The sequence below is a fragment of the Daphnia magna genome, linkage group LG1, assembly GCF_020631705.1.
Source record: "Daphnia magna isolate NIES linkage group LG1, ASM2063170v1.1, whole genome shotgun sequence".
NCBI lineage: Eukaryota > Metazoa > Arthropoda > Branchiopoda > Diplostraca > Daphniidae > Daphnia > Daphnia magna.
The window spans coordinates 433,524-460,004 of record NC_059182.1 but is presented as its reverse complement, the minus strand read 5'-3'; the positions used below and the strand labels follow the sequence as shown (position 1 = coordinate 460,004).

At 35.2% G+C, this 26,481-nt stretch overlaps 3 protein-coding genes and 1 long non-coding RNA gene across 4 annotated transcripts in view; 3 read left to right on the top strand and 1 right to left on the bottom strand.

Moving 5' to 3' along the window:
- The window catches only part of LOC116920196, a 39,579-nt gene that overhangs the window by 1,214 nt on the left and 11,884 nt on the right, over nt 1-26,481 (top strand). Inside the window, exons 6-14 of the mRNA XM_045174920.1 lie at nt 1,078-1,432; nt 1,511-2,013; nt 2,072-2,185; nt 2,266-2,476; nt 2,546-3,036; nt 3,132-3,263; nt 3,330-3,550; nt 3,725-3,883; nt 4,289-4,418. Of these exons, the coding sequence (XP_045030855.1) occupies nt 1,078-1,432; nt 1,511-2,013; nt 2,072-2,185; nt 2,266-2,476; nt 2,546-3,036; nt 3,132-3,263; nt 3,330-3,550; nt 3,725-3,883; nt 4,289-4,418 (2,316 nt within the window). The remainder of the gene's footprint in view (nt 1-1,077; nt 1,433-1,510; nt 2,014-2,071; nt 2,186-2,265; nt 2,477-2,545; nt 3,037-3,131; nt 3,264-3,329; nt 3,551-3,724; nt 3,884-4,288; nt 4,419-26,481) is intronic.
- Nucleotides 4,425-6,586, top strand: LOC123473837. Its single transcript, XM_045175323.1, has 5 exons — nt 4,425-4,627; nt 4,719-4,876; nt 5,448-5,601; nt 5,738-5,872; nt 5,988-6,586. Exons 1-5 carry the CDS (start codon nt 4,436-4,438, stop codon nt 6,045-6,047), a joined length of 699 nt encoding a protein of 232 aa, XP_045031258.1. The 5' UTR covers nt 4,425-4,435; the 3' UTR covers nt 6,048-6,586.
- LOC123473908 lies at nt 8,239-9,010 on the bottom strand. Its single transcript, XR_006648360.1, has 2 exons — nt 8,624-9,010; nt 8,239-8,544 (listed from the first exon to the last, which is right to left on the bottom strand). It is a non-coding gene; the product is annotated as an uncharacterized LOC123473908 (long non-coding RNA).
- LOC123473840 lies at nt 9,070-10,908 on the top strand. Its single transcript, XM_045175328.1, has 3 exons — nt 9,070-10,075; nt 10,143-10,227; nt 10,294-10,908. The coding sequence occupies exons 1-3, from the start codon at nt 9,560-9,562 to the stop codon at nt 10,386-10,388; spliced, it is 696 nt and encodes a 231-aa protein (XP_045031263.1). The 5' UTR covers nt 9,070-9,559; the 3' UTR covers nt 10,389-10,908.

Sequence of the window (26,481 nt, the reverse complement as noted above, 5' to 3'; positions counted from 1 at the left end):
GTTTTAAAATTCAACCTATAAACTTGTTTTGGGGGTAATAGTAATGCATTTGGGTGGACATTAGTTGCAGCTACAATTAAAATTCTCCTTTTCAATGTAGTAGGTATAAATCAACGAATCTTCTTATCTTTTAGTTGCCCTATCGCAAAAGAAACAAGACAATGGAAATGTCTTATTTGTATTCCAGAATCTCATGATTGTGTCCCGTTTTTGCTATTAGATATTTTACGAGATTTTGTGGCGTTTTGTAAAAAGTAATACTTTGATACCTAAATCATCGGTTTGATGTTTTCCTGTTAGAATGACTAAAACAAAATTGAATTGAAATGGGTGGAAAGGAAAACTTTTGTCAATCTATTAAGAAAAATGTTGTAGCCGTAAGTCATAAGAAAAAAAGGAGCAAGTTATTATTTTTCAGTAGTTGCCTTATGGTTTTGCAGGCAGAGACTAGCACGAGAAAAAGATAACGTTATCTACCTGAATTTCGACTACCTTGCGATAAACAATATAAGTGAAACGGGGTGTTGGTCGCGTCTTTTTGTTTAAATCTATCAAAGGGAACTAAAGTAATTACCACTGCTTCGTAACCAGGTAAATCTTTGCGTTTGTATGAATTTGATGCATAGCAATTTAGGTAAACTTTTGTTTCTATTAATCTAATAAGAACATGAGTTTTTTTTCAATTGTTTCAGTTTGGCATATTTTCAATGGCGTTGTAATTGATACATAAATAACAAACAAGTTTCTAAACAATTGAAGATTTTAAAGATTCAACAACAACTTGCTTGATTATTTTTGCTATATCAACTGCCACCATCTTGTCACTATTTATCAGGTTGAAGACGAGCTTCTTTAGGGGAGAGGGTAAAGTAAAGTAAAGTAGTCTAAAGCAAAACAGGACCACGGCTGATGGCGGCAGGGACTGCCCCACAGTCCTGCATGTTGGGCATGTAGTCAGTTGGGACCTCCTCTTCAACATAAACAGCCGTTATCCTCTTTGCAAAGTAGGGAGATGGGGGAGGGGGTTCGTAATTACAATACGAAGTGACATTTTTTAAATTTCATTTTTCTCTTTAGTATATACTACCAGTTCTGAAAAGATGGCAGATGCTGAACAACCGGAACCAGCGGAGGATTTTCTATTTAAGGGGAAAAGATTGGATTGCAAAAAAAAGATTTTCGGTGAAGGTTTTTTCTTGTTTGACGGATATTGGAAGGAAAATGAAAATGCAGGGGCTGAAAAGGAACGCGTGAAATCAAAGACTTCTAATCTAAAAAAAGAAGCTGCGATAAGAAGAATAAAAAATGAAGACTGCCTTGATGGGTGGAAAGATGTGGCCGATAAGCTCGTCAAGGACAACCTGAATAATACAACCCACAATAATATCCTACGAGTCTTTTGTTACGAGGAGGACGTTGCCAACGAATGGAGGTCATGATTTTTTCACCTTTATTGGCTAAAGTATTAGTAGTGTCAAGTAAAGACAAATTATTTTTGTTCGTTGTCCAGGTATTTTGCCCTAGAACCGTACAGTGCTACGTTATATGAATATTGCACTGGCCGGTACAAGGGAGCGATGCCAAATCAATCGCAAGTTCTTTATCAAATCGTTAATGGCATCTGTTACCTACATGAAAACGGAATTATCCACGGAGATTTAAATCCATTGAATGTCGTCGTTGTCGCTCATTCTCAACCTGTGCGCATGAAAATTTCAGATTCCGGATTAACCAAATTTAGTTCCAGTAAACAGCTACCGGAGCTGATAAAGAGAAGTGAAGAAAGAATGAGGACTGGTGACGGAACATCTTTGAAGAGCCTGGAACTCTGTCAAAGTAAATACTGGACACTTTCGGGACAGAAAGACGTCATGGAAAAACACGTCAATGACGATTTTGTTGCTGCTGGATGTCTACTGTTTTATTATTTGAAGAGCGCCAAACATGTTTTTGGTGATGACTTGGAATCTATCTTGAAAAACCTCAAGGAAAAGAATCCAGTCAATTTAAAAAGTAAGTTTGCATTCGTTCATTGACTTGTGTCTTTAACAATTTTCAATTGCTCATTCAGAATTGAGTAATAATCATGTTGCATACGATCCCATCCAAAGAATGATTATTCCTGCATCAAATGGACTCAATCCGTTGCCCACAAACAAAAAGAAATTCGAAGAAGCACTTTCACGTAAGTAAAAAAACGTTCGTTTCTTATGACTTAAAGAATAATTTAAAAAATGAAATTAATTAATTCATTGCAATTTTTAGTACAAGTCACTAACAAACTGCTTGGTCAAGGGTTTTTTGGAGATGTTTTTGAAGGGAAATTTAACGGCGATCTTGTGGCGGTCAAAGAAATGACGAAGACAACATCTCTAAAACAAACTATTCAAAGAGAAATGAGTACACACAAAGAGTTAAATCACGTCAACGTAGTTCAACTCTTGGACGTCGCTGATTCTGCCGACAATAGATTCACGTAAAATGGTCATCTAATTTCATTTCCAAATTTATTTGAATTAAACAATTTGTTGAAACCTCTGGATAGGCATCTGGTTTTGGAATTGTGTACCGGGACATTGACGGATTATTGCGAAAAGAAATACAACGGACCGAAATTGCCACCAGACGAATTGGTCCTTTATCAAATCGCCAATGGATTGCATTACATCCACTCGAGAAATTTGGTGCATCGCGATATTAAACCGGATAACATCCTCATTTCAATGACGTCGCCCGTTCAAATGAAAGTCTCTGATTTATCGTTTGTTAAGAAAACACACCTAGATATTTTTTCGCAGAGCGAAATTAGAGGAACTCTTCAGTGGATGGCACCTGAGAGACTTAAGGTTTTAATTGACACTGAAAACATGCCTGCTGATCTGCCAGATGGAACAATCAAAAGTGACACGTTTTCATCCGGATGTGTTTTTTTCTATTTCCTGACGCGTGGCACACATCCATTTGGGAAGAATAAAGTCTCTGTCCCTGCCAATATTTTGCTAAACAAACCGGAGGAACTCGACAATTACAATAAACGTAAGCCATTCCACTAGATATTTCTTTACTCCATTTAAAACAGCAAAGATGTCACTCTTTTTCTAAAATGTACTTAATTAAAATGTTTGAAAAAGATTTGGCGGAAGACGACGTAAACGGAAGAATCCTTGCTCATTTGATTGAGGATATGATTCAATTTGAAGAAAAAGAAAGAATCGGATTGCCTGAGGTCATAAAACAACTAGCCGCTGTATTGGACGGGATGGGTAAAAACTCAATCGTTTCATTTGAAAATGAATTGATTAAGACGATTCTTTTATTTCTTTTTTTAGACAAAAGCAAATGTCAATTGAGGCTCGTTGAAGCGTCGTTAGGTGGGAAGTACATAATCCGTTCCCATCCCACCGAACTGATTCTTGCATGTGCCAATAGAAAAGAGTTAATATTTTACACTGCCGAAAATTTTGCTATTCCGTTTTCCAATTGGAGAAAGAAGAAAGAAGTCACATTTCAACATCTAAACTTAAGGAGTGTTGAATCGCTTGAGTGGAATGTAAGTCAATAATGGACTGACTTTTTATCCCTGATTTCGTACGGAAACATAGTCCCCTAACAACATCTGAGTTTGATCTGGTTGTTACGGATTAATGTAAAACGAAATCACGGACAGACAGAAATAATTTATCCGTACAACTAAGAGAAAATATAACGTGAAATCTTGAATTAGATTAACGGGACACAACTAGCTGCTGGATTCGAAGGCGGTACTGTCGTCGTATGGAGTTACCCAGAGTGCAAAATCCTCTTTCAAAAGAAACTTCCGAATTTTATCAAAGAAATAAATTGGAATCCAACCAGGCCCAACTTATTTGCTGTTTGTGATGAGGTAAGTTACAATGTCAATTTTGATTGGCCCATCAACAAACTTGGGTTCATCTTCATGTCAGTTATCTGTCCTTTCCTTTATTTATCTATTTTTTGCGAAATGCTTAAAATTTACTTGACGACGCCATTCAAAAAGAGTTGAAGTTTATTGGATACTTTCATTAACATCGTCGCTATTCTGATTGCGTCAAAAAGAAACTGTTACAGTTAAAGCATTTAGATTTGATGTTTGAAATTAACGATTCATTCCTCAAATTCAAAATTGAATTCTCCATTTACATAAAGTGAACGTGCGGAGATGTCAGTTCAGCAAAGTCAAAACTGCGCCTTTTTATGCCCATCATTCGTCAATTTATTTTTACGTTTGGCCAATTTATTTTCTTTTTCTTCACCATTTTTCGTCCAGTTCTTGCCATCCTTATATGAGCTAACCATCCAGGGCGATTGTCAAGTTTTCGTATGTGATTCATCCATTGGCGACGTGATCACCACAATTGACTGTAAACGCGTTTCGGCTGTGAAGTGGATCTCTGAAAATCGAATCGCCGTCTCAATGGAAGAAGAGACTTCTTCCATTCCAAGAAGGAAAGGAAGGAAAGGAACGATAAAAATTTTTGAAATGGAGGAAAACAATTTGACAACAACTCGACCCGTGAAAGAATTCACACATGGAAAATATTGTGATTATCTGGAATGGAGTGAAAGGACCCAATATTTGGCCAGTGGTGGGGATAACAAAATCCATGTAAATAATTTGTTTATTGACGTAATGGAATGAAATTGAGGAAATTGAATTTGGTTTTTCCTATTCGATTTGTCTTTTTTCTTCTTGGCAGATTTGGTCTATGGACCACGACTGGCCAATTTATAGGCTGAGGTGTCCTCTGGATGACGGCGGGAAAAAAATTGCTTGGCGCTTGTGCACAGGAAATGGGGAAGAAGAGGGCGGACTCGAAATGGCAAGGAAATCAGCCAAAAACTTCACTTTTGCTTTGTAAGTCATTTAAAACTTAAATTCTAGTTCTACCAAATTGTTTGTTTGAATGGAGGCCTTTTTAAAGTGCGCGTCTATTCTTTTCAACGCGAATCACCCGATGAATCGTTGCGACTGAATTAAAAACTATTAGCCACGGGGGCGGGGATTCGAACATTTTTTTTTCTGAAATTAGTAAATTCAACTTGAAGTTTAACGAACGCAGTGTCATTCGATAGCGGATGCCAAGCGAATGGCATACAGGAAAATAAACGAAAGGAAAAAGTTAAAAAATGAATTGCCTAATCCAATGCGTTTCCCTGTTAGTCCTGTAAAGGAACCTGACAGACTTTCCAGCTGGTCTACCATCTGCCAAATTTAAATATCAATAAAGAAAAGTAAGCAGCTCAAGGAGGTTAAATGTCCGCAATTAAAAAGGAGTCCATACGAGGGGATAGGCATTTTTAATGAAAAAAAAAAAAAACAAAAAAAAAAAAAAAAAAAAACGCTTTGTGAATTGGTGTAAAATCCTTGTCCGATGTTTTTGTTTTCAGTTCCGATATCCTCTGATGGGTTTCTTTATGTCATTTAGTGTTTCGACGTTTGATGACGTTTCTATTTGGAATCCTCTGGAAATACAAGGACGTCTTTCCGATGACACAGACATAGAAACGCTCGCCTTTTCATCGGACGGTCGATTTCTTGCAGCCGGAGGCAAAAAGAAATTAATGATTTGGTCAACGGAGGTGAGAAAAAACTATTAAGAAAATCATTGTTTAAGCCATGATTTAACACAATCAAACAATGCTACGCGCTTAAAGTTAAAAAATTCTTTTAACTTTAAACAAAATTTTATTTTCTCTTCCACTTTATGTTTTTCAGGACTGGGTACAAATAGGCCTACACAAACATAACTACAGAATTATTCAATCGAGAGACCCAAAGAATATATCATTTTTCACCACAAAATCTACAAACCTTTACGAGAATAAAATTATAGTCAATTATATCGGAGGGGTAAGTGATATCTGATTCGATCAACGGATTTCAAATAATTCAACCTGACGATTATTTTACTATTTGACCATGTCACACAATTTATGCTCGTGCGAATCATTTTCTTTCAATGTAGGGCAGGAGATTATTTGAATTCGCGTTCGAAGAAAGTAACATTTCTGAATTGGCCAGTTAATTATCAACAGAATACGATGACAAGGACGAGGATGATGACGTGGGCGCCGATAGGGAAGACGTTAGTCCTCCAAAACGCCTAGAGGGGTCATTCCTCTAAATGGAAACTAGTGAAAAACAGGATGTCCTGCAAAAGACAACCATTTAATATTTTCGAAATAAATCAATGATATTTTTATCCAAATGTACTGGGGCCCTTCAAACTACGTGTTGGATTTTTGCATTCTGATTGTTTTCACTGCATCGTGCGTCTAGATTTGATTGTTCGATTTCGATTTCGGTCGTGTTCGATTTCCATCAGCAAATTGCATTTTTTTTTCTGTATTTTCTACGACCTACGAGATTTTTCATTTCTTGCCTTCTAGATGTTATGTCACATTGAAATTGTTTCAATAACATAAAAAAATGGAAAAACATTGTCGAATCAGGAAACCCTGTCAATTTGTTCCATAAAAAAACCATTTTCTCTCACCAAGGGCAAAAGCAGACAGACTGAAAAAATAATTTTCACTTCTTTGTTAATAAACTGTCACACATCCATTGCTATTTACTGGAATGTAAGGCAGAATAATCGCCATTTTACCATAAATCTGGATCGTCTTGAATCGGGACGTGCCGACGGAACTGGGCCTGGATGTTTTCGGGTAGGGAACTCATTTCTACCATGTTCCGAAACAGACCAGGTGGCAAGAAACCAATCAAAAGCGTAGCGTGTTGCTCCAAGATTCTTCTTCGTTCCTCTGCGATCGCTTCGTCTTCGGCCTGTTGACGCAATTCTTCCATGCGTCGTTCTTCCTCCTTCTCACCCAATTCCAATTTCTTCAGCTGACGTCGCTCCTCTAGTAGGTTAGAGGAGGAATCCTCTGGAAAACGAACAAAAGTCACGACGCCTTACTGATGATCCGCGATAAATGCGCTAGCATTTTCATCGTATGGTCGATTTCTTGAAGCCGGAAGTCGTGGGACATAAATCATTTGGTCAGCGGAGGTGAGAAAACAATCGGTTTAGAATGTCATTGTTTTAGCCATGATTTTACAGAATCACACAATGCTACGCGCTTAAAGTTAAAAGAATTCTTTTTACTTTTATTTTTTACTTTTTTCATCCAAATGTATTGTAGCATTTTAAAATACTTGTTTGATTGTTGCATTCTGATTGTATCCACTGCATTGTGCATCTAGATTTGATCTGATTTTCATTTAGAGGTGAAAGAATCTAACCGATTGCAAGAGAAGGAATATTTCACAAGCATTTTCTCAGACGACGGACATTCGGTTTGTGATTGTCGCTGAGGTAGTCGTCTATTTGGGCTAAATGGAAGTGTCTTACATCCGATATGAAGTTAATGTTCTTTAACGTCCTTTTGAACTCGTCCCAATGGCTTCAAATGTTGACGAGTTCACTGGATTTCGCCCCCATTGCGGCACCTGGAACGGATGTCATTGGCTGCTGTGTTGTCCGCATTTGTTCCAGCAGGATTCACTTGTATCTGGAACTTCTTCTACCTGAAGCCACTGGAAGAGCACGTCTGATTCACCTTATAAACTTTAGAACTCCGCGCTACGTAAAAAGGCTATTTAACGAAATTCATTCGTGCAAAATTATGTCTAATATTTTGTCATTTTTGTTTTAGGTTTTGGGCGCTGCCAAGTTGTTGCGATGGTTTCCTCTGTCTGGCAATCGACACGCATGCCTACGCCAACAAGTAAAGAAGCTTAAGGTAAGCTTCAATATCTTACTACTCTGACTCATGATGATGAGAAGAGACGATACACTTTGATATTTTTTATTCCCGTTTGTCCTTATACAGGTGGTGCCATTAGGGTCTACTTATTTCCTTCTTCTGGTATGTACACCATGTCGTCATTATTATTTCGGATTTTGCTGTCTAAGATTATGGTTTCATTTAATGTGGGCAACCTCCTGATTGTCCCATTTTTTCTCTTTACCAATTTCATGCGGCTGTCGATGACGTGAACAAGATCACTACCTACTTTTTCTAGTGGCAAATTTTACGATTCAATTCATTGCTATTTGTTTCTTAGAACAACTTTTTAGACTAAAAAGACTAAATTTTAATAAATGATTAAAATAGCACAGCGTGGTTTCGATCCACGGACATCTGGGTTATGGGCACAGCACGCTTCCGCTGCGCCACTCTGCTATATCTACTCCTACACTTTTCCTGTTCTAACCAGTATGACTTGTTTATTTTCGCCAAATGTTTTCAATTGGAAGAAGAACATTTAACGAAGACGACTAATAATTTAAACATAATCAAGAACTAGTGAAAGGCATACTTGAAAGATAAGGAAGGAACACTGGCAAAACTGATTCACTCCATTGCAGCTTGTTGCCCACGGCCAGGATAAGATTCCTCAGATAGACGGGCGGGACGCAATATAAGCCTTTACTGGCATACAAGGAAAGTTGACGTTTCTTAATTTCCCGATTTTCTACAATGCAGAGATTGGTTTTGCTATTATCCAACAATGACCTAAAGCAGAAGATTGAACTGTTAAAGCTTTAAAAAATGAATGCGTTTTCAATTTGTCTACAAATAAAATTTAACTTACCCTGGGGAAACCACCTCTCCTCCTTAGAAGAGCTCAAAGAGGAGGCATCCGACGAGACCAACGACGACGGCATCGTTGGTGGCAAATGTCCAGAATCGTCGCTTGCGCCATCTAGCGGTCAATTTTCAGACTACGGCGCTTCATCTTTTAAGCGAGGTATGTTTTCAATTGTTTTTTTCTGTTTTGTTTGTTCTTTTCGTTTCATTGTCACGGAAGCAACTAACACACGGGACGTTGTACAACTTCAAAATTGAACGAACAGAATGGCCAGGTGTGCAGCTGGGAACGCTGTGCGAAGACTGGTCACCCAGTTCGGTGGCTAGCGATTCTGAAGATGTAGAAAGTGACAGAGACGGAATCTTTTCACCTGCACGGAACCAAGAAGATCACAGTAAATAACGAATTTTGAAAATTCGAAAAGAAGTGTTTTCTTTTCAACTAACATTTTCAATTCATTCCATCAGATTTACCGAAATGGAAGTCGGACGATGAATTGTACAAAGCCGATCAAGAGGAGGATGTCGCTACCGGTGAAGAAAGTTGGAAAACGTTGGACTTGAGGAACAAATCGCACCAGTCGGAACACGACTCTCAGCATCCGTTGCGCAGGACTCGGGCCCAAGTTCAACTATCCAGCGATCCGTCAGGTGGAGAAGAAGTCAGCAGCAACCGTTCCATCGCTCCTGAGCCACCGTCGCAAAATGAAGAGCGCGTACCGCCCAACTATAGCGAGCATGAAATGGAGGACTGGATTCTGGACGATAGAGAGCACGAACCATCTCCTTCCGAGTCGGAAGAGACGGCAGGAGCCACGGCTTTGCCCGCCATCAGCGAAAATAGTTACGAGTCAGATGGCGATGATGAGGAGGAGGAGGAAGAAGAGGAAGAAGAAGAAGAAGAATTTTTGTTCCGGAAATTTACAGTCCAACGTGTGAAATGGCAACGCAAGAAGCGACCGAAAGCGATGCAGACGAAGAAGCGGAAGAAGAAAGTCTGGACACTGAATTCACCCGCGACTATTACAGACTAGTCAAATTCGAATCCAATCGGAGTCTGGCCAATTCGGAAAAGTACGACCATTGCCCGCCGGGAACTGAGGCGGCCGCAGCCGAGTCTGGCGGACCTTTTCCGCCACCCGATCGGCAAGTGGCTCTGCAAACGGTGCTGGATTTTATTGCAGAACAGCAGCGTTACTGCGCCATCCGTGAGACGGCCGACGCCGTCACGCCCGAATTGCCGCATCCCAATGGGCTGGACAAAGAGCCGACAACCGGCACTAGTTCGTTGCTCCAGTTGCGTCATCTTCTCGCTGACGACGACAGTTCCAGGGAGGCGGACAGCAGTGGCGATGAGGACAGAGACGGAAGTGCTGACCTCCACACCGGATTCTCCACTAATTGGATGCCCGTCCACAGCAACGGGGCGGAACTTGTCGATCTAAGCAACGCCGAGGTACGTCCGTCTTCTATTTACAACTGCAACCAGATCATTACTCAATACTCACGTCTCTGTTTTCTAGGTGAGGGCTTCGATGCTGGAAAAGCTGCTTAGATCCACTTCCACTTCTAGCATCAACGAGTCCAGCTCTAGCGATTCGTTTGAAGGTAAAAGACGTGGCTTTTTTCCTGTAGAGGTTGGACTTGACTATTAAATTCCCATTTGAATTGTAGGAAATGATGAAAAAGAGTTCAGTCTCGACACTAGCCAGGAATCTTGTCCGCCACCCATTGCCAGTCCAGCGGCGGGCGAGGAAAGCCAATGCTAAACAGAACAAAACAAACGAACAATGCAAACAATAAAGGACCTTCATCAGTTTTTTGAGGGATGAATCAATTTGACGGAAATTAATAACGTGCTGCTATTAATTCAATCAGCTTTGATGGTGAAAATTTTGTAAAAAAAAAATAAATAAAAAAATGTGAAATTCAGCAAGACAATAACTCGTCGTCGTCTCGTCACAGGGTGCGGAGATTATAATTGACAAAAAAGAATGTACCTGTTTGTGATTTATTTTTCTTTCTTTCTTTCTTTTTCTTTTTTTGTTTGTTTGTCCACATTTTGCATCCTTGACATGGTGTCTAGCCTGACCCTTCATGTTGCTCTTTTTCACTGAATTCAATTCATAATGTCTGTCGTTGTGATATGCGTTTCACTATTATTTTGATTATGACCTTCTCTTCATATTAACACGCCCTTCAACTGCAACCGGCTCGAGTGTACAAAAACAAAAGTCTAATTACTGATACAAAAATAAGCACAAACAATACAACAAAAAATGACTGCCATTCTTAACGCGTTTGCCAATTTGTTCAAATGTAATCTCAATGTAATGGAAAAAAGCAAATTTTAAACTTTAAATGATTGGTGATTATTATTGGTTGATTTTGCATATGTTTGAAAAGGGCACCTAGTTAATTCAAATGGGTAGTATTCTTTCTTTTTGAACAGGAACAGAGGAACTTGCAAGGTGAAGGACGAAAGATGGCGGCTAATCTTGACCTGGCAGCAGCAAGCAAATAGCAAACATTGATGCCCGGTGGTGGTGGTGGCGGTGGCGGTGGTGGTTTTTATAGTTAAACTGTGTCTGAAGAGAAAAAGAAAGACGTGACTTTTCGTCAACACGATTGAACCTCATGCAACAAATCTGGTAAAAGTCCTTGCTTATAAATATTCATAGCACTAAAGCTGCGTTATATATTAAAAATTAATTAAAAAATTAATTTTATGTGACCCCCTTTTCCCTTGAATATATTTCGTTTTAAAACGTTATACATTCAAGGGAAAAGGGGGTCACATAAAATTAATTTTTTCTACACCCGAACTTGTAAGTAAAATTAAGCAAAAATTCAAGGGACACGGGGAAGGGCTATTTAAATTAATGGTATAAAGTTTCCCGATAGGGATTCTATCAAAACTCGCATTTCCCAACCCCCTGATACAGGCACCCCTACCCTTCTACAACGACCGGTGGATCGACCGACACTTTTTCTGAGACTTTACCCCAGAGATGGCGCTGATGGCGCGGCGATTTCAGGGGTGTCTCCACTAATCTTTCGTTCATTTTTTTATTTTAGATGCTGTGCCGCTGAGATTGGTCTCCTTTTGTAGAGGAAATAACGCAGCAGCTCCCGGTCGAGTCCCCGTTTTTATCGGCTGAACGACGAAGGAGTGTAGAGCAGTTTAGTCAGCCAACACGAGTCGATTTCAGGGTCTCGTACGTATCCTTTATACGTTTTCTTATTTCAGATGCTGCGTCGCAAAACTTGACGTCGTGTTGTAGAGGAGATAACGCGGAGATTAACGAAGGGGTCCTGTCAATTATCGGCTCAACAATAAAGGAATGCGGAGCAATCTAAGAGCGACTCGACATTTCTGGAGATTTTTTTTCAGAGAGATGGCGCGTCGGTCATGAAGATAGGGAAAAATCAGGCCGCGAAGTTATTTTTCAAGGCGAGGCTTTGTGCGTCGCCCGGCAACGGACAGGTTTTTTCACAGGCCGTGTGAGCTCCATTGTTTCGATCATGGTCGTCTACATAAAAAGGGGCAACTACGGAACGCCATTTGATCCACTTTTTAATAGACAACTCTTTTTCGATAGTTGTCCGTTTATTTAGCAAATAAATAAAAAACTTGTTCTGCCATGTAGCGATTTCGATAGACGACGCCTTCAAGGGAGGAGAAGTCTACAACATATTGAATTTATCGATCGATTGTTAGGCCGATTTCGATTATACCGTGTGATTTTTGGAGAATTTCAAGAGATGTCGTTTTTGGCCGATTTTGACAAAAGTGCTGCCCTTCCCACTTTTTCATTTTTGGCCAAATTTCAAATTTTGCTTAAAATACATGAATTCGAATCAAAATTGAATGAAAATCACGAAAATCAGGTTTATTTTCCTATTGGTCTTATAGTTTTTGATTTAATCCTTAAAAACCCTAAATTAAGTTGTTGCGCTAACAGCACTGTTTCGTTAATTTTTGAAACGGCTGGTTTAACGAGAAAACCAATAACTAAATCGAAATCAGCGTTCAATTTCGATTATTCCGTGTGATTTTTGGAGAATTTCAAGGGATGTCGTTTTTGGTAGATTTTGACAAAAGTGGGAAGGCTATACCCTTCCCACTTTTTCATTTTTGGCCAAATTTCAAATTTTGCTTAAAATACATGAATTCGAATCAAATTGAATGAAAATCACGAAAATCAGGTTTATTTTTCTATTGGTCTTATAGTTTTTGATTTAATCCTTAAAAACCCTAAATTAAGTTGTTGCGCTAAGAGCACTGTTTCGTTAATTTTTGAAACGGCTGGTTAAACGAGAAAACCAATAACTAAATCGAAATCAGCGTTCAATTTCGATTATTCAGTGTGATTTTTGGAGAATTTAAAGAGATGTCGTTTTTGGTAGATTTTGACAAAAGTGGGAAGGCTATACCCTTCCCACTTTTTCATTTTTGGCCAAATTTCAAACTTTGCTTAAAATACAGGATTTCGATTCAGAATTGAATGAAAATAACGAAAATCAGGTTTATTTTTCTATTGGTCTTATAGTTTTTGATTTAAACGTTAAAAATCCTAAATTAAGTTGTTGCGCTAACAGCACTGTTTCGTTAATTTTTGAAACGGCTGGTTTAACGAGAAAACCAATAACTAAATCGAATTCAGCGTTCAATTTCGATTATTCCGTGTGATTTTTGGAGAATTTCAAGAGATGTCGTTTTTGGTAGATTTTGAAAAAAGTGGGAAGGCTATACCCTTCCCACTTTTTCATTTTTGGCCAAATTTCAAATTTTGCTTAAAATACATGAATTCGAATCAAAATTGAATGAAAATCACGAAAATCAGGTTTATTTTCCTATTGGTCTTATAGTTTTTGATTTAATTCTTAAAAACCCTAAATTAAGTTGTTGCGCTAACAGCACTGTTTCGTTAATTTTTGAAACGGCTGGTTTAACGAGAAAACCAATTACTAAATCGAAATCAGCGTTCAATTTCGATTATTCCGTGTGATTTTTGGAGAATTTCAAGAGATGTCGTTTTTGGTAGATTTTGACAAAAGTGGGAAGGCTATACCCTTCCCACTTTTTCATTTTTGGCCAAATTTCAAATTTTGCTTAAAATACATGAATTCGAATCAAAATTGAATGAAAATCACGAAAATCAGGCTTATTTTCCTATTGGTCTTATAGTTTTTGATTTAATCCTTAAAAACCCTAAATTAAGTTGTTGCGCTAACAGCACTGTTTCGTTAATTTTTGAAACGGCTGGTTTAACGAGAAACCAATAACTAAATCGAAATCAGCGTTCAATTTCGATTAATCCGTGTGATTTTTGGAGAATTTCAAGAGATGTCGTTTTTGGTAGATTTTGACAAAAGTGGGAAGGCTATACCCTTCCCACTTTCTCATTTTTGGCCAAATTTCAAATTTTGCTTAAAATACATGAATTCGAATCAAAATTGAATGAAAATCACGAAAATCAGGCTTATTTTCCTATTGGTCTTATAGTTTTTGATTTAATCCTTAAAAACCCTAAATTAAGTTGTTGCGCTAACAGCACTGTTTCGTTAATTTTTGAAACGGCTGGTTTAACGAGAAAACCAATAACTAAATCGAAATCAGCGTTCAATTTCGATTATTCCGTGTGATTTTTGGAGAATTTCAAAGGATGTCGTTTTTGGTAGATTTTGACAAAAGTGGGAAGGCTATACCCTTCCCACTTTTTCATTTTTGGCCAAATTTCAAATTTTGCTTAAAATACATGAATTCGAATCAAAATTGAATGAAAATCACGAAAATCAGGTATATTTTCCTATTGGTCTTATAGTTTTGATTTAATCCTTAAAATCCCTAAATTAAGTTGTTGCGCTAACAGCACTGTTTCGTTAATTTTTGAGACGGCTGGTTTAACGATAAAACCAATAACTAAATCGAAATCAGCGTTCAATTTCGATTATTCCGTGTGATTTTTGGAGAATTTCAAAGGATGTCGTTTTTGGTAGATTTTGACAAAAGTGGGAAGGCAATACCCTTCCCACTTTTTCATTTTTGGCCAAATTTCAAATTTTGCTTAAAATACATGAATTCGAATCAAAATTGAATGAAAATCACGAAAATCAGGTATATTTTCCTATTGGTCTTATAGTTTTTGATTTAATCCTTAAAAACCCTAAATTAAGTTGTTGCGCTAACAGCACTGTTTCGTTAATTTTTGAAACGGCTGGTTTAACGATAAAACCAATAACTAAATCGAAATCAGCGTTCAATTTCGATTATTCCGTGTGATTTTTGGTGAATTTCAAGAGATGTCGTTTTTGGTAGATTTTGACAAAAGTGGGAAGGCTATACCCTTCCCACTTTTTCATTTTTGGCCAAATTTCAAATTTTGCTTAAAATACATGAATTCGAATCAAATTGAATGAAAATCACGAAAATCAGGTTTATTTTTCTATTGGTCTTATAGTTTTTGATTTAATCCTTAAAAACCCTAAATTAAGTTTTTGCGAAAACTGCACTGTTTCGTTAATTTTTGAAACGGGTGGTTTAACGAGAAAACCAATAACTAAATCAAAATCAGCGTTCAATTTCGATTATTCCGTGTGATTTTTGGAGAATTTCAAGAGATGTCGTTTTTGGTAGATTTTGACAAAAGTGGGAAGGCTATACCCTTCCCACTTTTTCATTTTTGGCCAAATTTCAAATTTTGCTTAAAATACATGAATTCGAATCAAAATTGAATGAAAATCACGAAAATCAGGTTTATTTTCCTATTGGTCTTATAGTTTTTGATTTAATTCTTAAAAACCCTAAATTAAGTTGTTGCGCTAACAGCACTGTTTCGTTAATTTTTGAAACGGCTGGTTTAACGAGAAAACCAATTACTAAATCGAAATCAGCGTTCAATTTCGATTATTCCTTTCGATTGGTTTTTGGTAGATTTTGACAAAAGTGGGAAGGCTATACCCTTCCCACTTTTTCATTTTTGGCCAAATTTCAAATTTTGCTTAAAATACATGAATTCGAATCAAAATTGAATGAAAATCACGAAAATCAGGCTTATATTCCTATTGGTCTTATAGTTTTTGATTTAATCCTTAAAAACCCTAAATTAAGTTGTTGCGCTAACAGCACTGTTTCGTTAATTTTTGAAACGGCTGGTTTAACGAGAAACCAATAACTAAATCGAAATCAGCGTTCAATTTCGATTAATCCGTGTGATTTTTGGAGAATTTCAAGAGATGTCGTTTTTGGTAGATTTTGACAAAAGTGGGAAGGCTATACCCTTCCCACTTTCTCATTTTTGGCCAAATTTCAAATTTTGCTTAAAATACATGAATTCGAATCAAAATTGAATGAAAATCACGAAAATCAGGCTTATTTTCCTATTGGTCTTATAGTTTTTGATTTAATCCTTAAAAACCCTAAATTAAGTTGTTGCGCTAACAGCACTGTTTCGTTAATTTTTGAAACGGCTGGTTTAACGATAAAACCAATAACTAAATCGAAATCAGCGTTCAATTTCGATTATTCCGTGTGATTTTTGGAGAATTTCAAAGGATGTCGTTTTTGGTAGATTTTGACAAAAGTGGGAAGGCAATACCCTTCCCACTTTTTTATTTAGGCCAAATTTCAAATTTTGCTTAAAATACATGAATTCGAATCAAAATTGAATGAAAATCACGAAAATCAGGTATATTTTCCTATTGGTCTTATAGTTTTTGATTTAATCCTTAAAAACCCTAAATTAAGTTGTTGCGCTAACAGCACTGTTTCGTTAATTTTTGAAACGGCTGGTTTAACGATAAAACCAATAACTAAATCGAAATCAGCGTTCAATTTCGATTATTCCGTGTGATTTTTGGTGAATTTCAAGAGATGTCGTTTTTGGTAGATTTTGACAAAAGTGGGAAGGCTATACCCTTCCCACTTTTTCATTTTTGGCCAAATTTCAAATTTTGCTTAAAATACATGAATTCGAATCAAATTGAATGAAAATCACGAAAATCAGGTTTATTTTTCTATTGGTCTTATAGTTTTTGATTTAATCCTTAAAAACCCTAAATTAAGTTTTTGCGAAAACTGCACTGTTTCGTTAATTTTTGAAACGGCTGGTTTAACGAGAAAACCAATAACTAAATCAAAATCAGCGTTCAATTTCGATTATTCCGTGTGATTTTTGGAGAATTTCAAGAGATGTCGTTTTTGGTAGATTTTGACAAAAGTGGGAAGGCTATACCCTTCCCACTTTTTCATTTTTGGCCAAATTTCAAATTTTGCTTAAAATACATGAATTCGAATCAAAATTGAATGAAAATCACGAAAATCAGGTTTATTTTCCTATTGGTCTTATAGTTTTTGATTTAATTCTTAAAAACCCTAAATTAAGTTGTTGCGCTAACAGCACTGTTTCGTTAATTTTTGAAACGGCTGGTTTAACGAGAAAACCAATTACTAAATCGAAATCAGCGTTCAATTTCGATTATTCCGTGTGATTTTTGGAGAATTTCAAGAGATGTCGTTTTTGGTAGATTTTGACAAAAGTGGGAAGGCTATACCCTTCCCACTTTTTCATTCTTGGCCAAATTTCAAATTTTGCTTAAAATACATGAATTCGAATCAAAATTGAATGAAAATCACGAAAATCAGGTTTATTTTCCTATTGGTCTTATAGTTTTTGATTTAATCCTTAAAAACCCTAAATTAAGTTGTTGCGCTAACAGCACTGTTTCGTTAATTTTTGAAACGGCTGGTTTAACGAGAAAACCAATAACTAAATCGAAATCAGCGTTCAATTTCGATTATTCCGTGTGATTTTTGGAGAATTTCAAGAGATGTCGTTTTTGGTAGATTTTGACAAAAGTGGGAAGGCTATACCCTTCCCACTTTTTCATTTTTGGCCAAATTTCAAATTTTGCTTAAAATACATGAATTCGAATCAAAATTGAATGAAAATCACGAAAATCAGGCTTATTTTCCTATTGGTCTTATAGTTTTTGATTTAATCCTTAAAAACCCTAAATTAAGTTGTTGCGCTAACAGCACTGTTTCGTTAATTTTTGAAACGGCTGGTTTAACGAGAAAACCAATAACTAAATCGAAATCAGCGTTCAATTTCGATTATTCCGTGTGATTTTTGGAGAATTTCAAAGGATGTCGTTTTTGGTAGATTTTGACAAAAGTGGGAAGGCTATACCCTTCCCACTTTTTCATTTTTGGCCAAATTTCAAATTTTGCTTAAAATACATGAATTCGAATCAAAATTGAATGAAAATCACGAAAATCAGGCTTATTTTCCTATTGGTCTTATAGTTTTTGATTTAATCCTTAAAAACCCTAAATTAAGTTGTTGCGCTAACAGCACTGTTTCGTTAATTTTTGAAACGGCTGGTTTAACGAGAAAACCAATAACTAAATCGAAATCAGCGTTCAATTTCGATTATTCCGTGTGATTTTTGGAGAATTTCAAAGGATGTCGTTTTTGGTAGATTTTGACAAAAGTGGAAAGGCTATACCCTTCCCACTTTTTCATTTTTGGCCAAATTTCAAATTTTGCTTAAAATACATGAATTCGAATCAAAATTGAATGAAAATCACGAAAATCAGGTTTATTTTCCTATTGGTCTTATAGTTTTTGATTTAATCCTTAAAAACCCTAAATTAAGTTGTTGCGCTAACAGCACTGTTTCGTTAATTTTTGAAACGGCTGGTTTAACGATAAAACCAATAACTAAATCGAAATCAGCGTTCAATTTCGATTATTCCGTGTGATTTTTGGAGAATTTCAAGAGATGTCGTTTTTGGTTGATTTTGACAAAAGTGGGAAGGCTATACCCTTTTTGGAATTTATTTCATTTTTGGCCAAATTTCAAATTTTGCTTAAAATACATGAATTCGAATCAAAATTGAATGAAAATCACGAAAATCAGGTATATTTTCCTATTGATCTTATAGTTTTTGATTTAATCCTTAAAAACCCTAAATTAAGTTATTGCGCTAACAGCACTGTTTCGTTAATTTTTGAAACGGCTGGTTTAACGATAAAACCAATAACTAAATCGAAATCAGCGTTCAATTTCGATTATTCCGTGTGATTTTTGGTGAATTTCAAGAGATGTCGTTTTTGGTAGATTTTGACAAAAGTGGGAAGGCTATACCCTTCCCACTTTTTCATTTTTGGCCAAATTTCAAATTTTGCTTAAAATACATGAATTCGAATCAAAATTGAATGAAAATCACGAAAATCAGGCTTATTTTCCTATTGGTCTTATAGTTTTTGATTTAATCCTTAAAAACCCTAAATTAAGTTGTTGCGCTAACAGCACTGTTTCGTTAATTTTTGAAACGGCTGGTTTAACGATAAAACCAATAACTAAATCGAAATCAGCGTTCAATTTCGATTATTCCGTGTGATTTTTGGAGAATTTCAAAGGATGTCGTTTTTGGTAGATTTTGACAAAAGTGGGAAGGCTATACCATTCCCACTTTTTCATTTTTGGCCAAATTTCAAATTTTGCTTAAAATACATGAATTCGAATCAAAATTGAATGAAAATCACGAAAATCAGGTATATTTTCCTATTGGTCTTTTAGTTTTTGATTTAATCCTTAAAAACCCTAAATTAAGTTGTTGCGCTAACAGCACTGTTTCGTTAATTTTTGAAACGGCTGGTTTAACGATAAAACCAATAACTAAATCGAAATCAGCGTTCAATTTCGATTATTCCGTGTGATTTTTGGAGAATTTCAAGAGATGTCGTTTTTGGTAGATTTTGACAAAAGTGGGAAGGCTATACCCTTTTTGGAATTTATTTCATTTTTGGCCAAATTTCAAATTTTGCTTAAAATACATGAATTCGAATCAAAATTGAATGAAAATCACGAAAATCAGGTTTATTTTCCTATTGGTCTGATAGTTTTTGATTTAATCCTTAAAAACCCTAAATTAAGTTGTTGCGCTAACAGCACTGTTTCGTTAATTTTTGAAACGGTTGGTTTAACGAGAAAACCAATAACTAAATCGAAATCAGCGTTCAATTTCGATTATTCCGTGTGATTTTTGGAGAATTTCAAGAGATGTCGTTTTTGGTAGATTTTGACAAAAGTGGGAAGGCTATACCCTTCCCACTTTTTCATTTTTGGCCAAATTTCAAATTTTGCTTAAAATACATGAATTCGAATCAAAATTGAATGAAAATCACGAAAATCAGGTTTATTTTCCTATTGGTCTGATAGTTTTTGATTTAATCCTTAAAAACCCATAAATTAAGTTGTTGCGCTAACAGCACTGTTTCGTTAATTTTTGAAACGGCTGGTTTAACGAGAAAACCAATAACTAAATCGAAATCAGCGTTCAATTTCGATTATTCCGTGTGATTTTTTGAGAATTTCAAAGGATGTCGTTTTTGGTAGATTTTGACAAAAGTGGGAAGGCTATACCCTTCCCACTTTTTCATTTTTGGCCAAATTTCAAATTTTGCTTAAAATACATGAATTCGAATCAAAATTGAATGAAAATCACGAAAATCAGGCTTATTTTCCTATTGGTCTTATAGTTTTTGATTTAATCCTTAAAAACCTAAATTAAGTTGTTGCGCTAACAGCACTGTTTCGTTAATTTTTGAAACGGCTGGTTTAACGAGAAAACCAATAACTAAATCGAATTCAGCGTTCAATTTCGATTATTCCGTGTGATTTTTGGAGAATTTCAAGAGATGTCGTTTTTGGTAGATTTTGAAAAAAGTGGGAAGGCTATACCCTTCCCACTTTTTCATTTTTGCCAAATTTCAAATTTTGCTTAAAATACATGAATTCGAATCAAAATTGAATGAAAATCACGAAAATCAGGTTTATTTTCCTATTGGTCTTATAGTTTTTGATTTAATCCTTAAAAACCCTAAATTAAGTTGTTGCGCTAACAGCACTGTTTCGTTAATTTTTGAAACGGCTGGTTTAACGAGAAAACCAATAACTAAATCGAAATCAGCGTTCAATTTCGATTATTCCGTGTGATTTTTGGAGAATTTAAAAGGATGTCGTTTTTCGTAGATTTTGACAAAAGTGGGAAGGCTATACCCTTCCCACTTTTTCATTTTTGGCCAAATTTCAAATTTTGCTTAAAATACATGAATTCGAATCAAAATTGAATGAAAATCACGAAAATCAGGTTTATTTTCCTATTGGTCTTATAGTTTTTGATTTAATCCTTAAAAACCCTAAATTAAGTTGTTGCGCTAACAGCACTGTTTCGTTAATTTTTGAAACGGCTGGTTTAACGATAAAACCAATAACTAAATCGAAATCAGCGTTCAATTTCGATTATTCCGTGTGATTTTTGGAGAATTTCAAAGGATGTCGTTTTTGGTAGATTTTGACAAAAGTGGGAAGGCTATACCCTTCCCACTTTTTCATTTTTGGCCAAATTTCAAATTTTGCTTAAAATACATAAATTCGAATCAAAATTGAATGAAAATCACGAAAATCAGGCTTATTTTCCTATTGGTCTTATAGTTTTTGATTTAATCCTTAAAAACCCTAAATTAAGTTGTTGCGCTAACAGCACTGTTTCGTTAATTTTTGAAACGGCTGGTTTAACGAGAAAACCAATAACTAAATCGAAATCAGCGTTCAATTTCGATTATTCCGTGTGATTTTTGGAGAATTTCAAAGGATGTCGTTTTTGGTAGATTTTGACAAAAGTGGGAAGGCTATACCCTTCCCACTTTTTCATTTTTGGCCAAATTTCAAATTTTGCTTAAAATACATGAATTGGAATCAAAATTGAATGAAAATCACGAAAATCAGGTTTATTTTCCTATTGGTCTTATAGTTTTTGATTTAATCCTTAAAAACCCTAAATTAAGTTGTTGCGCTAACAGCACTGTTTCGTTAATTTTTGAAACGGCTGGTTAAACGAGAAAACCAATAACTAAATCGAAATCAGCGTTCAATTTCGATTATTCAGTGTGATTTTTGGAGAATTTCAAGAGATGTCGTTTTTGGTAGATTTTGACAAAAGTGGGAAGGCTATACCCTTCCCACTTTTTCATTTTTGGCCAAATTTCAAATTTTGCTTAAAATACAGGATTTCGATTCAGAATTGAATGAAAATAACGAAAATCAGGTTTATTTTTCTATTGGTCTTATAGTTTTTGATTTAAACGTTAAAAATCCTAAATTAAGTTGTTGCGCTAACAGCACTGTTTTCGTTAATTTTTGAAACGGCTGGTATAATGAGAAAACCAATCACTAAATCGCAATCAGCGTTTAATTTCGATTATGCCGTGTGATTTTTGGATAATTTCAAGAGATGTCGTTTTTGGCCGATTTTGACAAAAGTGGGAAGGCTATACCCTTCCCACTTTTTCATTTTTGGCCAAATTTCAAATTTTGCTTAAAATACAGGATTTCGATTCAGAATTGAATGAAAATAACGAAAATCAGGTTTATTTTTCTATTGGTCTTATAGTTTTTGATTTAAACGTTAAAAATCCTAAATTAAGTTGTTGCGCTAACAGCACTGTTTTCGTTAATTTTTGAAACGGCTGGTATAATGAGAAAACCAATCACTAAATCGGAATCAGCGTTTAATTTCGATTATGCCGTGTGATTTTTGGATAATTTCAAGAGATGTCGTTTTTGGCCGATTTTGACAAAAGTGGGAAGGCCTTTCCCAATTTTTCATTTTTGGCCAAATTTCAAATTTTGCTTAAAATACAGGATTTCGATTCAGAATTGAATGAAAATAACGAAAATCAGGTTTATTTTTCTATTGGTCTTATAGTTTTTGATTTAAACGTTAAAAATCCTAAATTAAGTTGTTGTGCTAACAGCACTGTTTTCATTAATTTTTGAAACGGCTGGTATAATGAGAAAACCAATCACTAAATCGCAATCAGCGTTTAATTTCGATTATGCCGTGTGATTTTTGGATAATTTCAAGAGATGTCGTTTTTGGCAGATTTTGACAAAAGTGGGAAGGCTATACCCTTCCCACTTTTTCATTTTTGGCCAAATTTCAAATTTTGCTTAAAATACATGAATTCGAATCAAAATTGAATGAAAATCACGAAAATCAGGCTTATTTTCCTATTGGTCTTATAGTTTTTGATTTAATCCTTAAAAACCCTAAATTAAGTTGTTGCGCTAACAGCACTGTTTCGTTAATTTTTGAAACGGCTGGTTTAACGAGAAAACCAATAACTAAATCGAAATCAGCGTTCAATTTCGATTATTCCGTGTGATTTTTGGAGAATTTCAAAGGATGTCGTTTTTGGTAGATTTTGACAAAAGTGGGAAGGCTATACCCTTCCCACTTTTTCATTTTTGGCCAAATTTCAAATTTTGCTTAAAATACATGAATTCGAATCAAAATTGAATGAAAATCACGAAAATCAGGTTTATTTTCCTATTGGTCTTATAGTTTTTGATTTAATCCTTAAAAACCCTAAATTAAGTTGTTGCGCTAACAGCACTGTTTCGTTAATTTTTGAAACGGCTGGTTTAACGAGAAAACCAATAACTAAATCGAAATCAGCGTTCAATTTCGATTATTCCGTGTGATTTTTGGAGAATTTAAAAGGATGTCGTTTTTCGTAGATTTTGACAAAAGTGGGAAGGCTATACCCTTCCCACTTTTTCATTTTTGGCCAAATTTCAAATTTTGCTTAAAATACATGAATTCGAATCAAAATTGAATGAAAATCACGAAAATCAGGTTTATTTTCCTATTGGTCTTATAGTTTTTGATTTAATCCTTAAAAACCCTAAATTAAGTTGTTGCGCTAACAGCACTGTTTCGTTAATTTTTGAAACGGCTGGTTTAACGATAAAACCAATAACTAAATCGAAATCAGCGTTCAATTTCGATTATTCCGTGTGATTTTTGGAGAATTTCAAAGGATGTCGTTTTTGGTAGATTTTGACAAAAGTGGGAAGGCTATACCCTTCCCACTTTTTCATTTTTGGCCAAATTTCAAATTTTGCTTAAAATACATAAATTCGAATCAAAATTGAATGAAAATCACGAAAATCAGGCTTATTTTCCTATTGGTCTTATAGTTTTTGATTTAATCCTTAAAAACCCTAAATTAAGTTGTTGCGCTAACAGCACTGTTTCGTTAATTTTTGAAACGGCTGGTTTAACGAGAAAACCAATAACTAAATCGAAATCAGCGTTCAATTTCGATTATTCCGTGTGATTTTTGGAGAATTTCAAAGGATGTCGTTTTTGGTAGATTTTGACAAAAGTGGGAAGGCTATACCCTTCCCACTTTTTCATTTTTGGCCAAATTTCAAATTTTGCTTAAAATACATGAATTGGAATCAAAATTGAATGAAAATCACGAAAATCAGGTTTATTTTCCTATTGGTCTTATAGTTTTTGATTTAATCCTTAAAAACCCTAAATTAAGTTGTTGCGCTAACAGCACTGTTTCGTTAATTTTTGAAACGGCTGGTTAAACGAGAAAACCAATAACTAAATCGAAATCAGCGTTCAATTTCGATTATTCAGTGTGATTTTTGGAGAATTTCAAGAGATGTCGTTTTTGGTAGATTTTGACAAAAGTGGGAAGGCTATACCCTTCCCACTTTTTCATTTTTGGCCAAATTTCAAATTTTGCTTAAAATACAGGATTTCGATTCAGAATTGAATGAAAATAACGAAAATCAGGTTTATTTTTCTATTGGTCTTATAGTTTTTGATTTAAACGTTAAAAATCCTAAATTAAGTTGTTGCGCTAACAGCACTGTTTTCGTTAATTTTTGAAACGGCTGGTATAATGAGAAAACCAATCACTAAATCGCAATCAGCGTTTAATTTCGATTATGCCGTGTGATTTTTGGATAATTTCAAGAGATGTCGTTTTTGGCCGATTTTGACAAAAGTGGGAAGGCTATACCCTTCCCACTTTTTCATTTTTGGCCAAATTTCAAATTTTGCTTAAAATATAGGATTTCGATTCAGAATTGAATGAAAATAACGAAAATCAGGTTTATTTTTCTATTGGTCTTATAGTTTTTGATTTAAACGTTAAAAATCCTAAATTAAGTTGTTGCGCTAACAGCACTGTTTTCGTTAATTTTTGAAACGGCTGGTATAATGAGAAAACCAATCACTAAATCGGAATCAGCGTTTAATTTCGATTATGCCGTGTGATTTTTGGATAATTTCAAGAGATGTCGTTTTTGGCCGATTTTGACAAAAGTGGGAAGGCCTTTCCCAATTTTTCATTTTTGGCCAAATTTCAAATTTTGCTTAAAATACAGGATTTCGATTCAGAATTGAATGAAAATAACGAAAATCAGGTTTATTTTTCTATTGGTCTTATAGTTTTTGATTTAAACGTTAAAAATCCTAAATTAAGTTGTTGTGCTAACAGCACTGTTTTCATTAATTTTTGAAACGGCTGGTATAATGAGAAAACCAATCACTAAATCGCAATCAGCGTTTAATTTCGATTATGCCGTGTGATTTTTGGATAATTTCAAGAGATGTCGTTTTTGGCAGATTTTGACAAAAGTGGGAAGGCTATACCCTTCCCACTTTTTCATTTTTGGCCAAATTTCAAATTTTGCTTAAAATACATGAATTCGAATCAAAATTGAATGAAAATCACGAAAATCAGGCTTATTTTCCTATTGGTCTTATAGTTTTTGATTTAATCCTTAAAAACCCTAAATTAAGTTGTTGCGCTAACAGCACTGTTTCGTTAATTTTTGAAACGGCTGGTTTAACGAGAAAACCAATAACTAAATCGAAATCAGCGTTCAATTTCGATTATTCCGTGTGATTTTTGGAGAATTTCAAAGGATGTCGTTTTTGGTAGATTTTGACAAAAGTGGGAAGGCTATACCCTTCCCACTTTTTCATTTTTGGCCAAATTTCAAATTTTGCTTAAAATACATGAATTGGAATCAAAATTGAATGAAAATCACGAAAATCAGGTTTATTTTCCTATTGGTCTTATAGTTTTTGATTTAATCCTTAAAAACCCTAAATTAAGTTGTTGCGCTAACAGCACTGTTTCGTTAATTTTTGAAACGGCTGGTTAAACGAGAAAACCAATAACTAAATCGAAATCAGCGTTCAATTTCGATTATTCAGTGTGATTTTTGGAGAATTTCAAGAGATGTCGTTTTTGGTAGATTTTGACAAAAGTGGGAAGGCTATACCCTTCCCACTTTTTCATTTTTGGCCAAATTTCAAATTTTGCTTAAAATACATGAATTGGAATCAAAATTGAATGAAAATCACGAAAATCAGGTTTATTTTCCTATTGGTCTTATAGTTTTTGATTTAATCCTTAAAAACCCTAAATTAAGTTGTTGCGCTAACAGCACTGTTTCGTTAATTTTTGAAACGGCTGGTTAAACGAGAAAACCAATAACTAAATCGAAATCAGCGTTCAATTTCGATTATTCAGTGTGATTTTTGGAGAATTTCAAGAGATGTCGTTTTTGGTAGATTTTGACAAAAGTGGGAAGGCTATACCCTTCCCACTTTTTCATTTTTGGCCAAATTTCAAATTTTGCTTAAAATACAGGATTTCGATTCAGAATTGAATGAAAATAACGAAAATCAGGTTTATTTTTCTATTGGTCTTATAGTTTTTGATTTAAACGTTAAAAATCCTAAATTAAGTTGTTGCGCTAACAGCACTGTTTTCATTAATTTTTGAAACGGCTGGTATAATGAGAAAACCAATCACTAAATCGCAATCAGCGTTTAATTTCGATTATGCCGTGTGATTTTTGGATAATTTCAAGAGATGTCGTTTTTGGCCGATTTTGACAAAAGTGGGAAGGCTATACCCTTCCCACTTTTTCATTTTTGGCCAAATTTCAAATTTTGCTTAAAATACA

Coding starts and splice junctions, on each gene's coding strand:
- LOC123473837 (XM_045175323.1), top strand. CDS start 4,436: ATGGAAGAAGAGACTTCTTCCATTCCAAGAAGGAAAGGAAGGAAAGGA. Junction 5,602..5,737: donor TAATGATTTGGTCAACGGAG/GTGAGAAAAAAC, acceptor TATGTTTTTCAG/GACTGGGTACAAATAGGCCT. Junction 5,873..5,987: donor TAGTCAATTATATCGGAGGG/GTAAGTGATATC, acceptor CTTTCAATGTAG/GGCAGGAGATTATTTGAATT.
- LOC123473840 (XM_045175328.1), top strand. CDS start 9,560: ATGGCAACGCAAGAAGCGACCGAAAGCGATGCAGACGAAGAAGCGGAA. Junction 10,076..10,142: donor TCGATCTAAGCAACGCCGAG/GTACGTCCGTCT, acceptor TCTGTTTTCTAG/GTGAGGGCTTCGATGCTGGA. Junction 10,228..10,293: donor CTCTAGCGATTCGTTTGAAG/GTAAAAGACGTG, acceptor TTTGAATTGTAG/GAAATGATGAAAAAGAGTTC.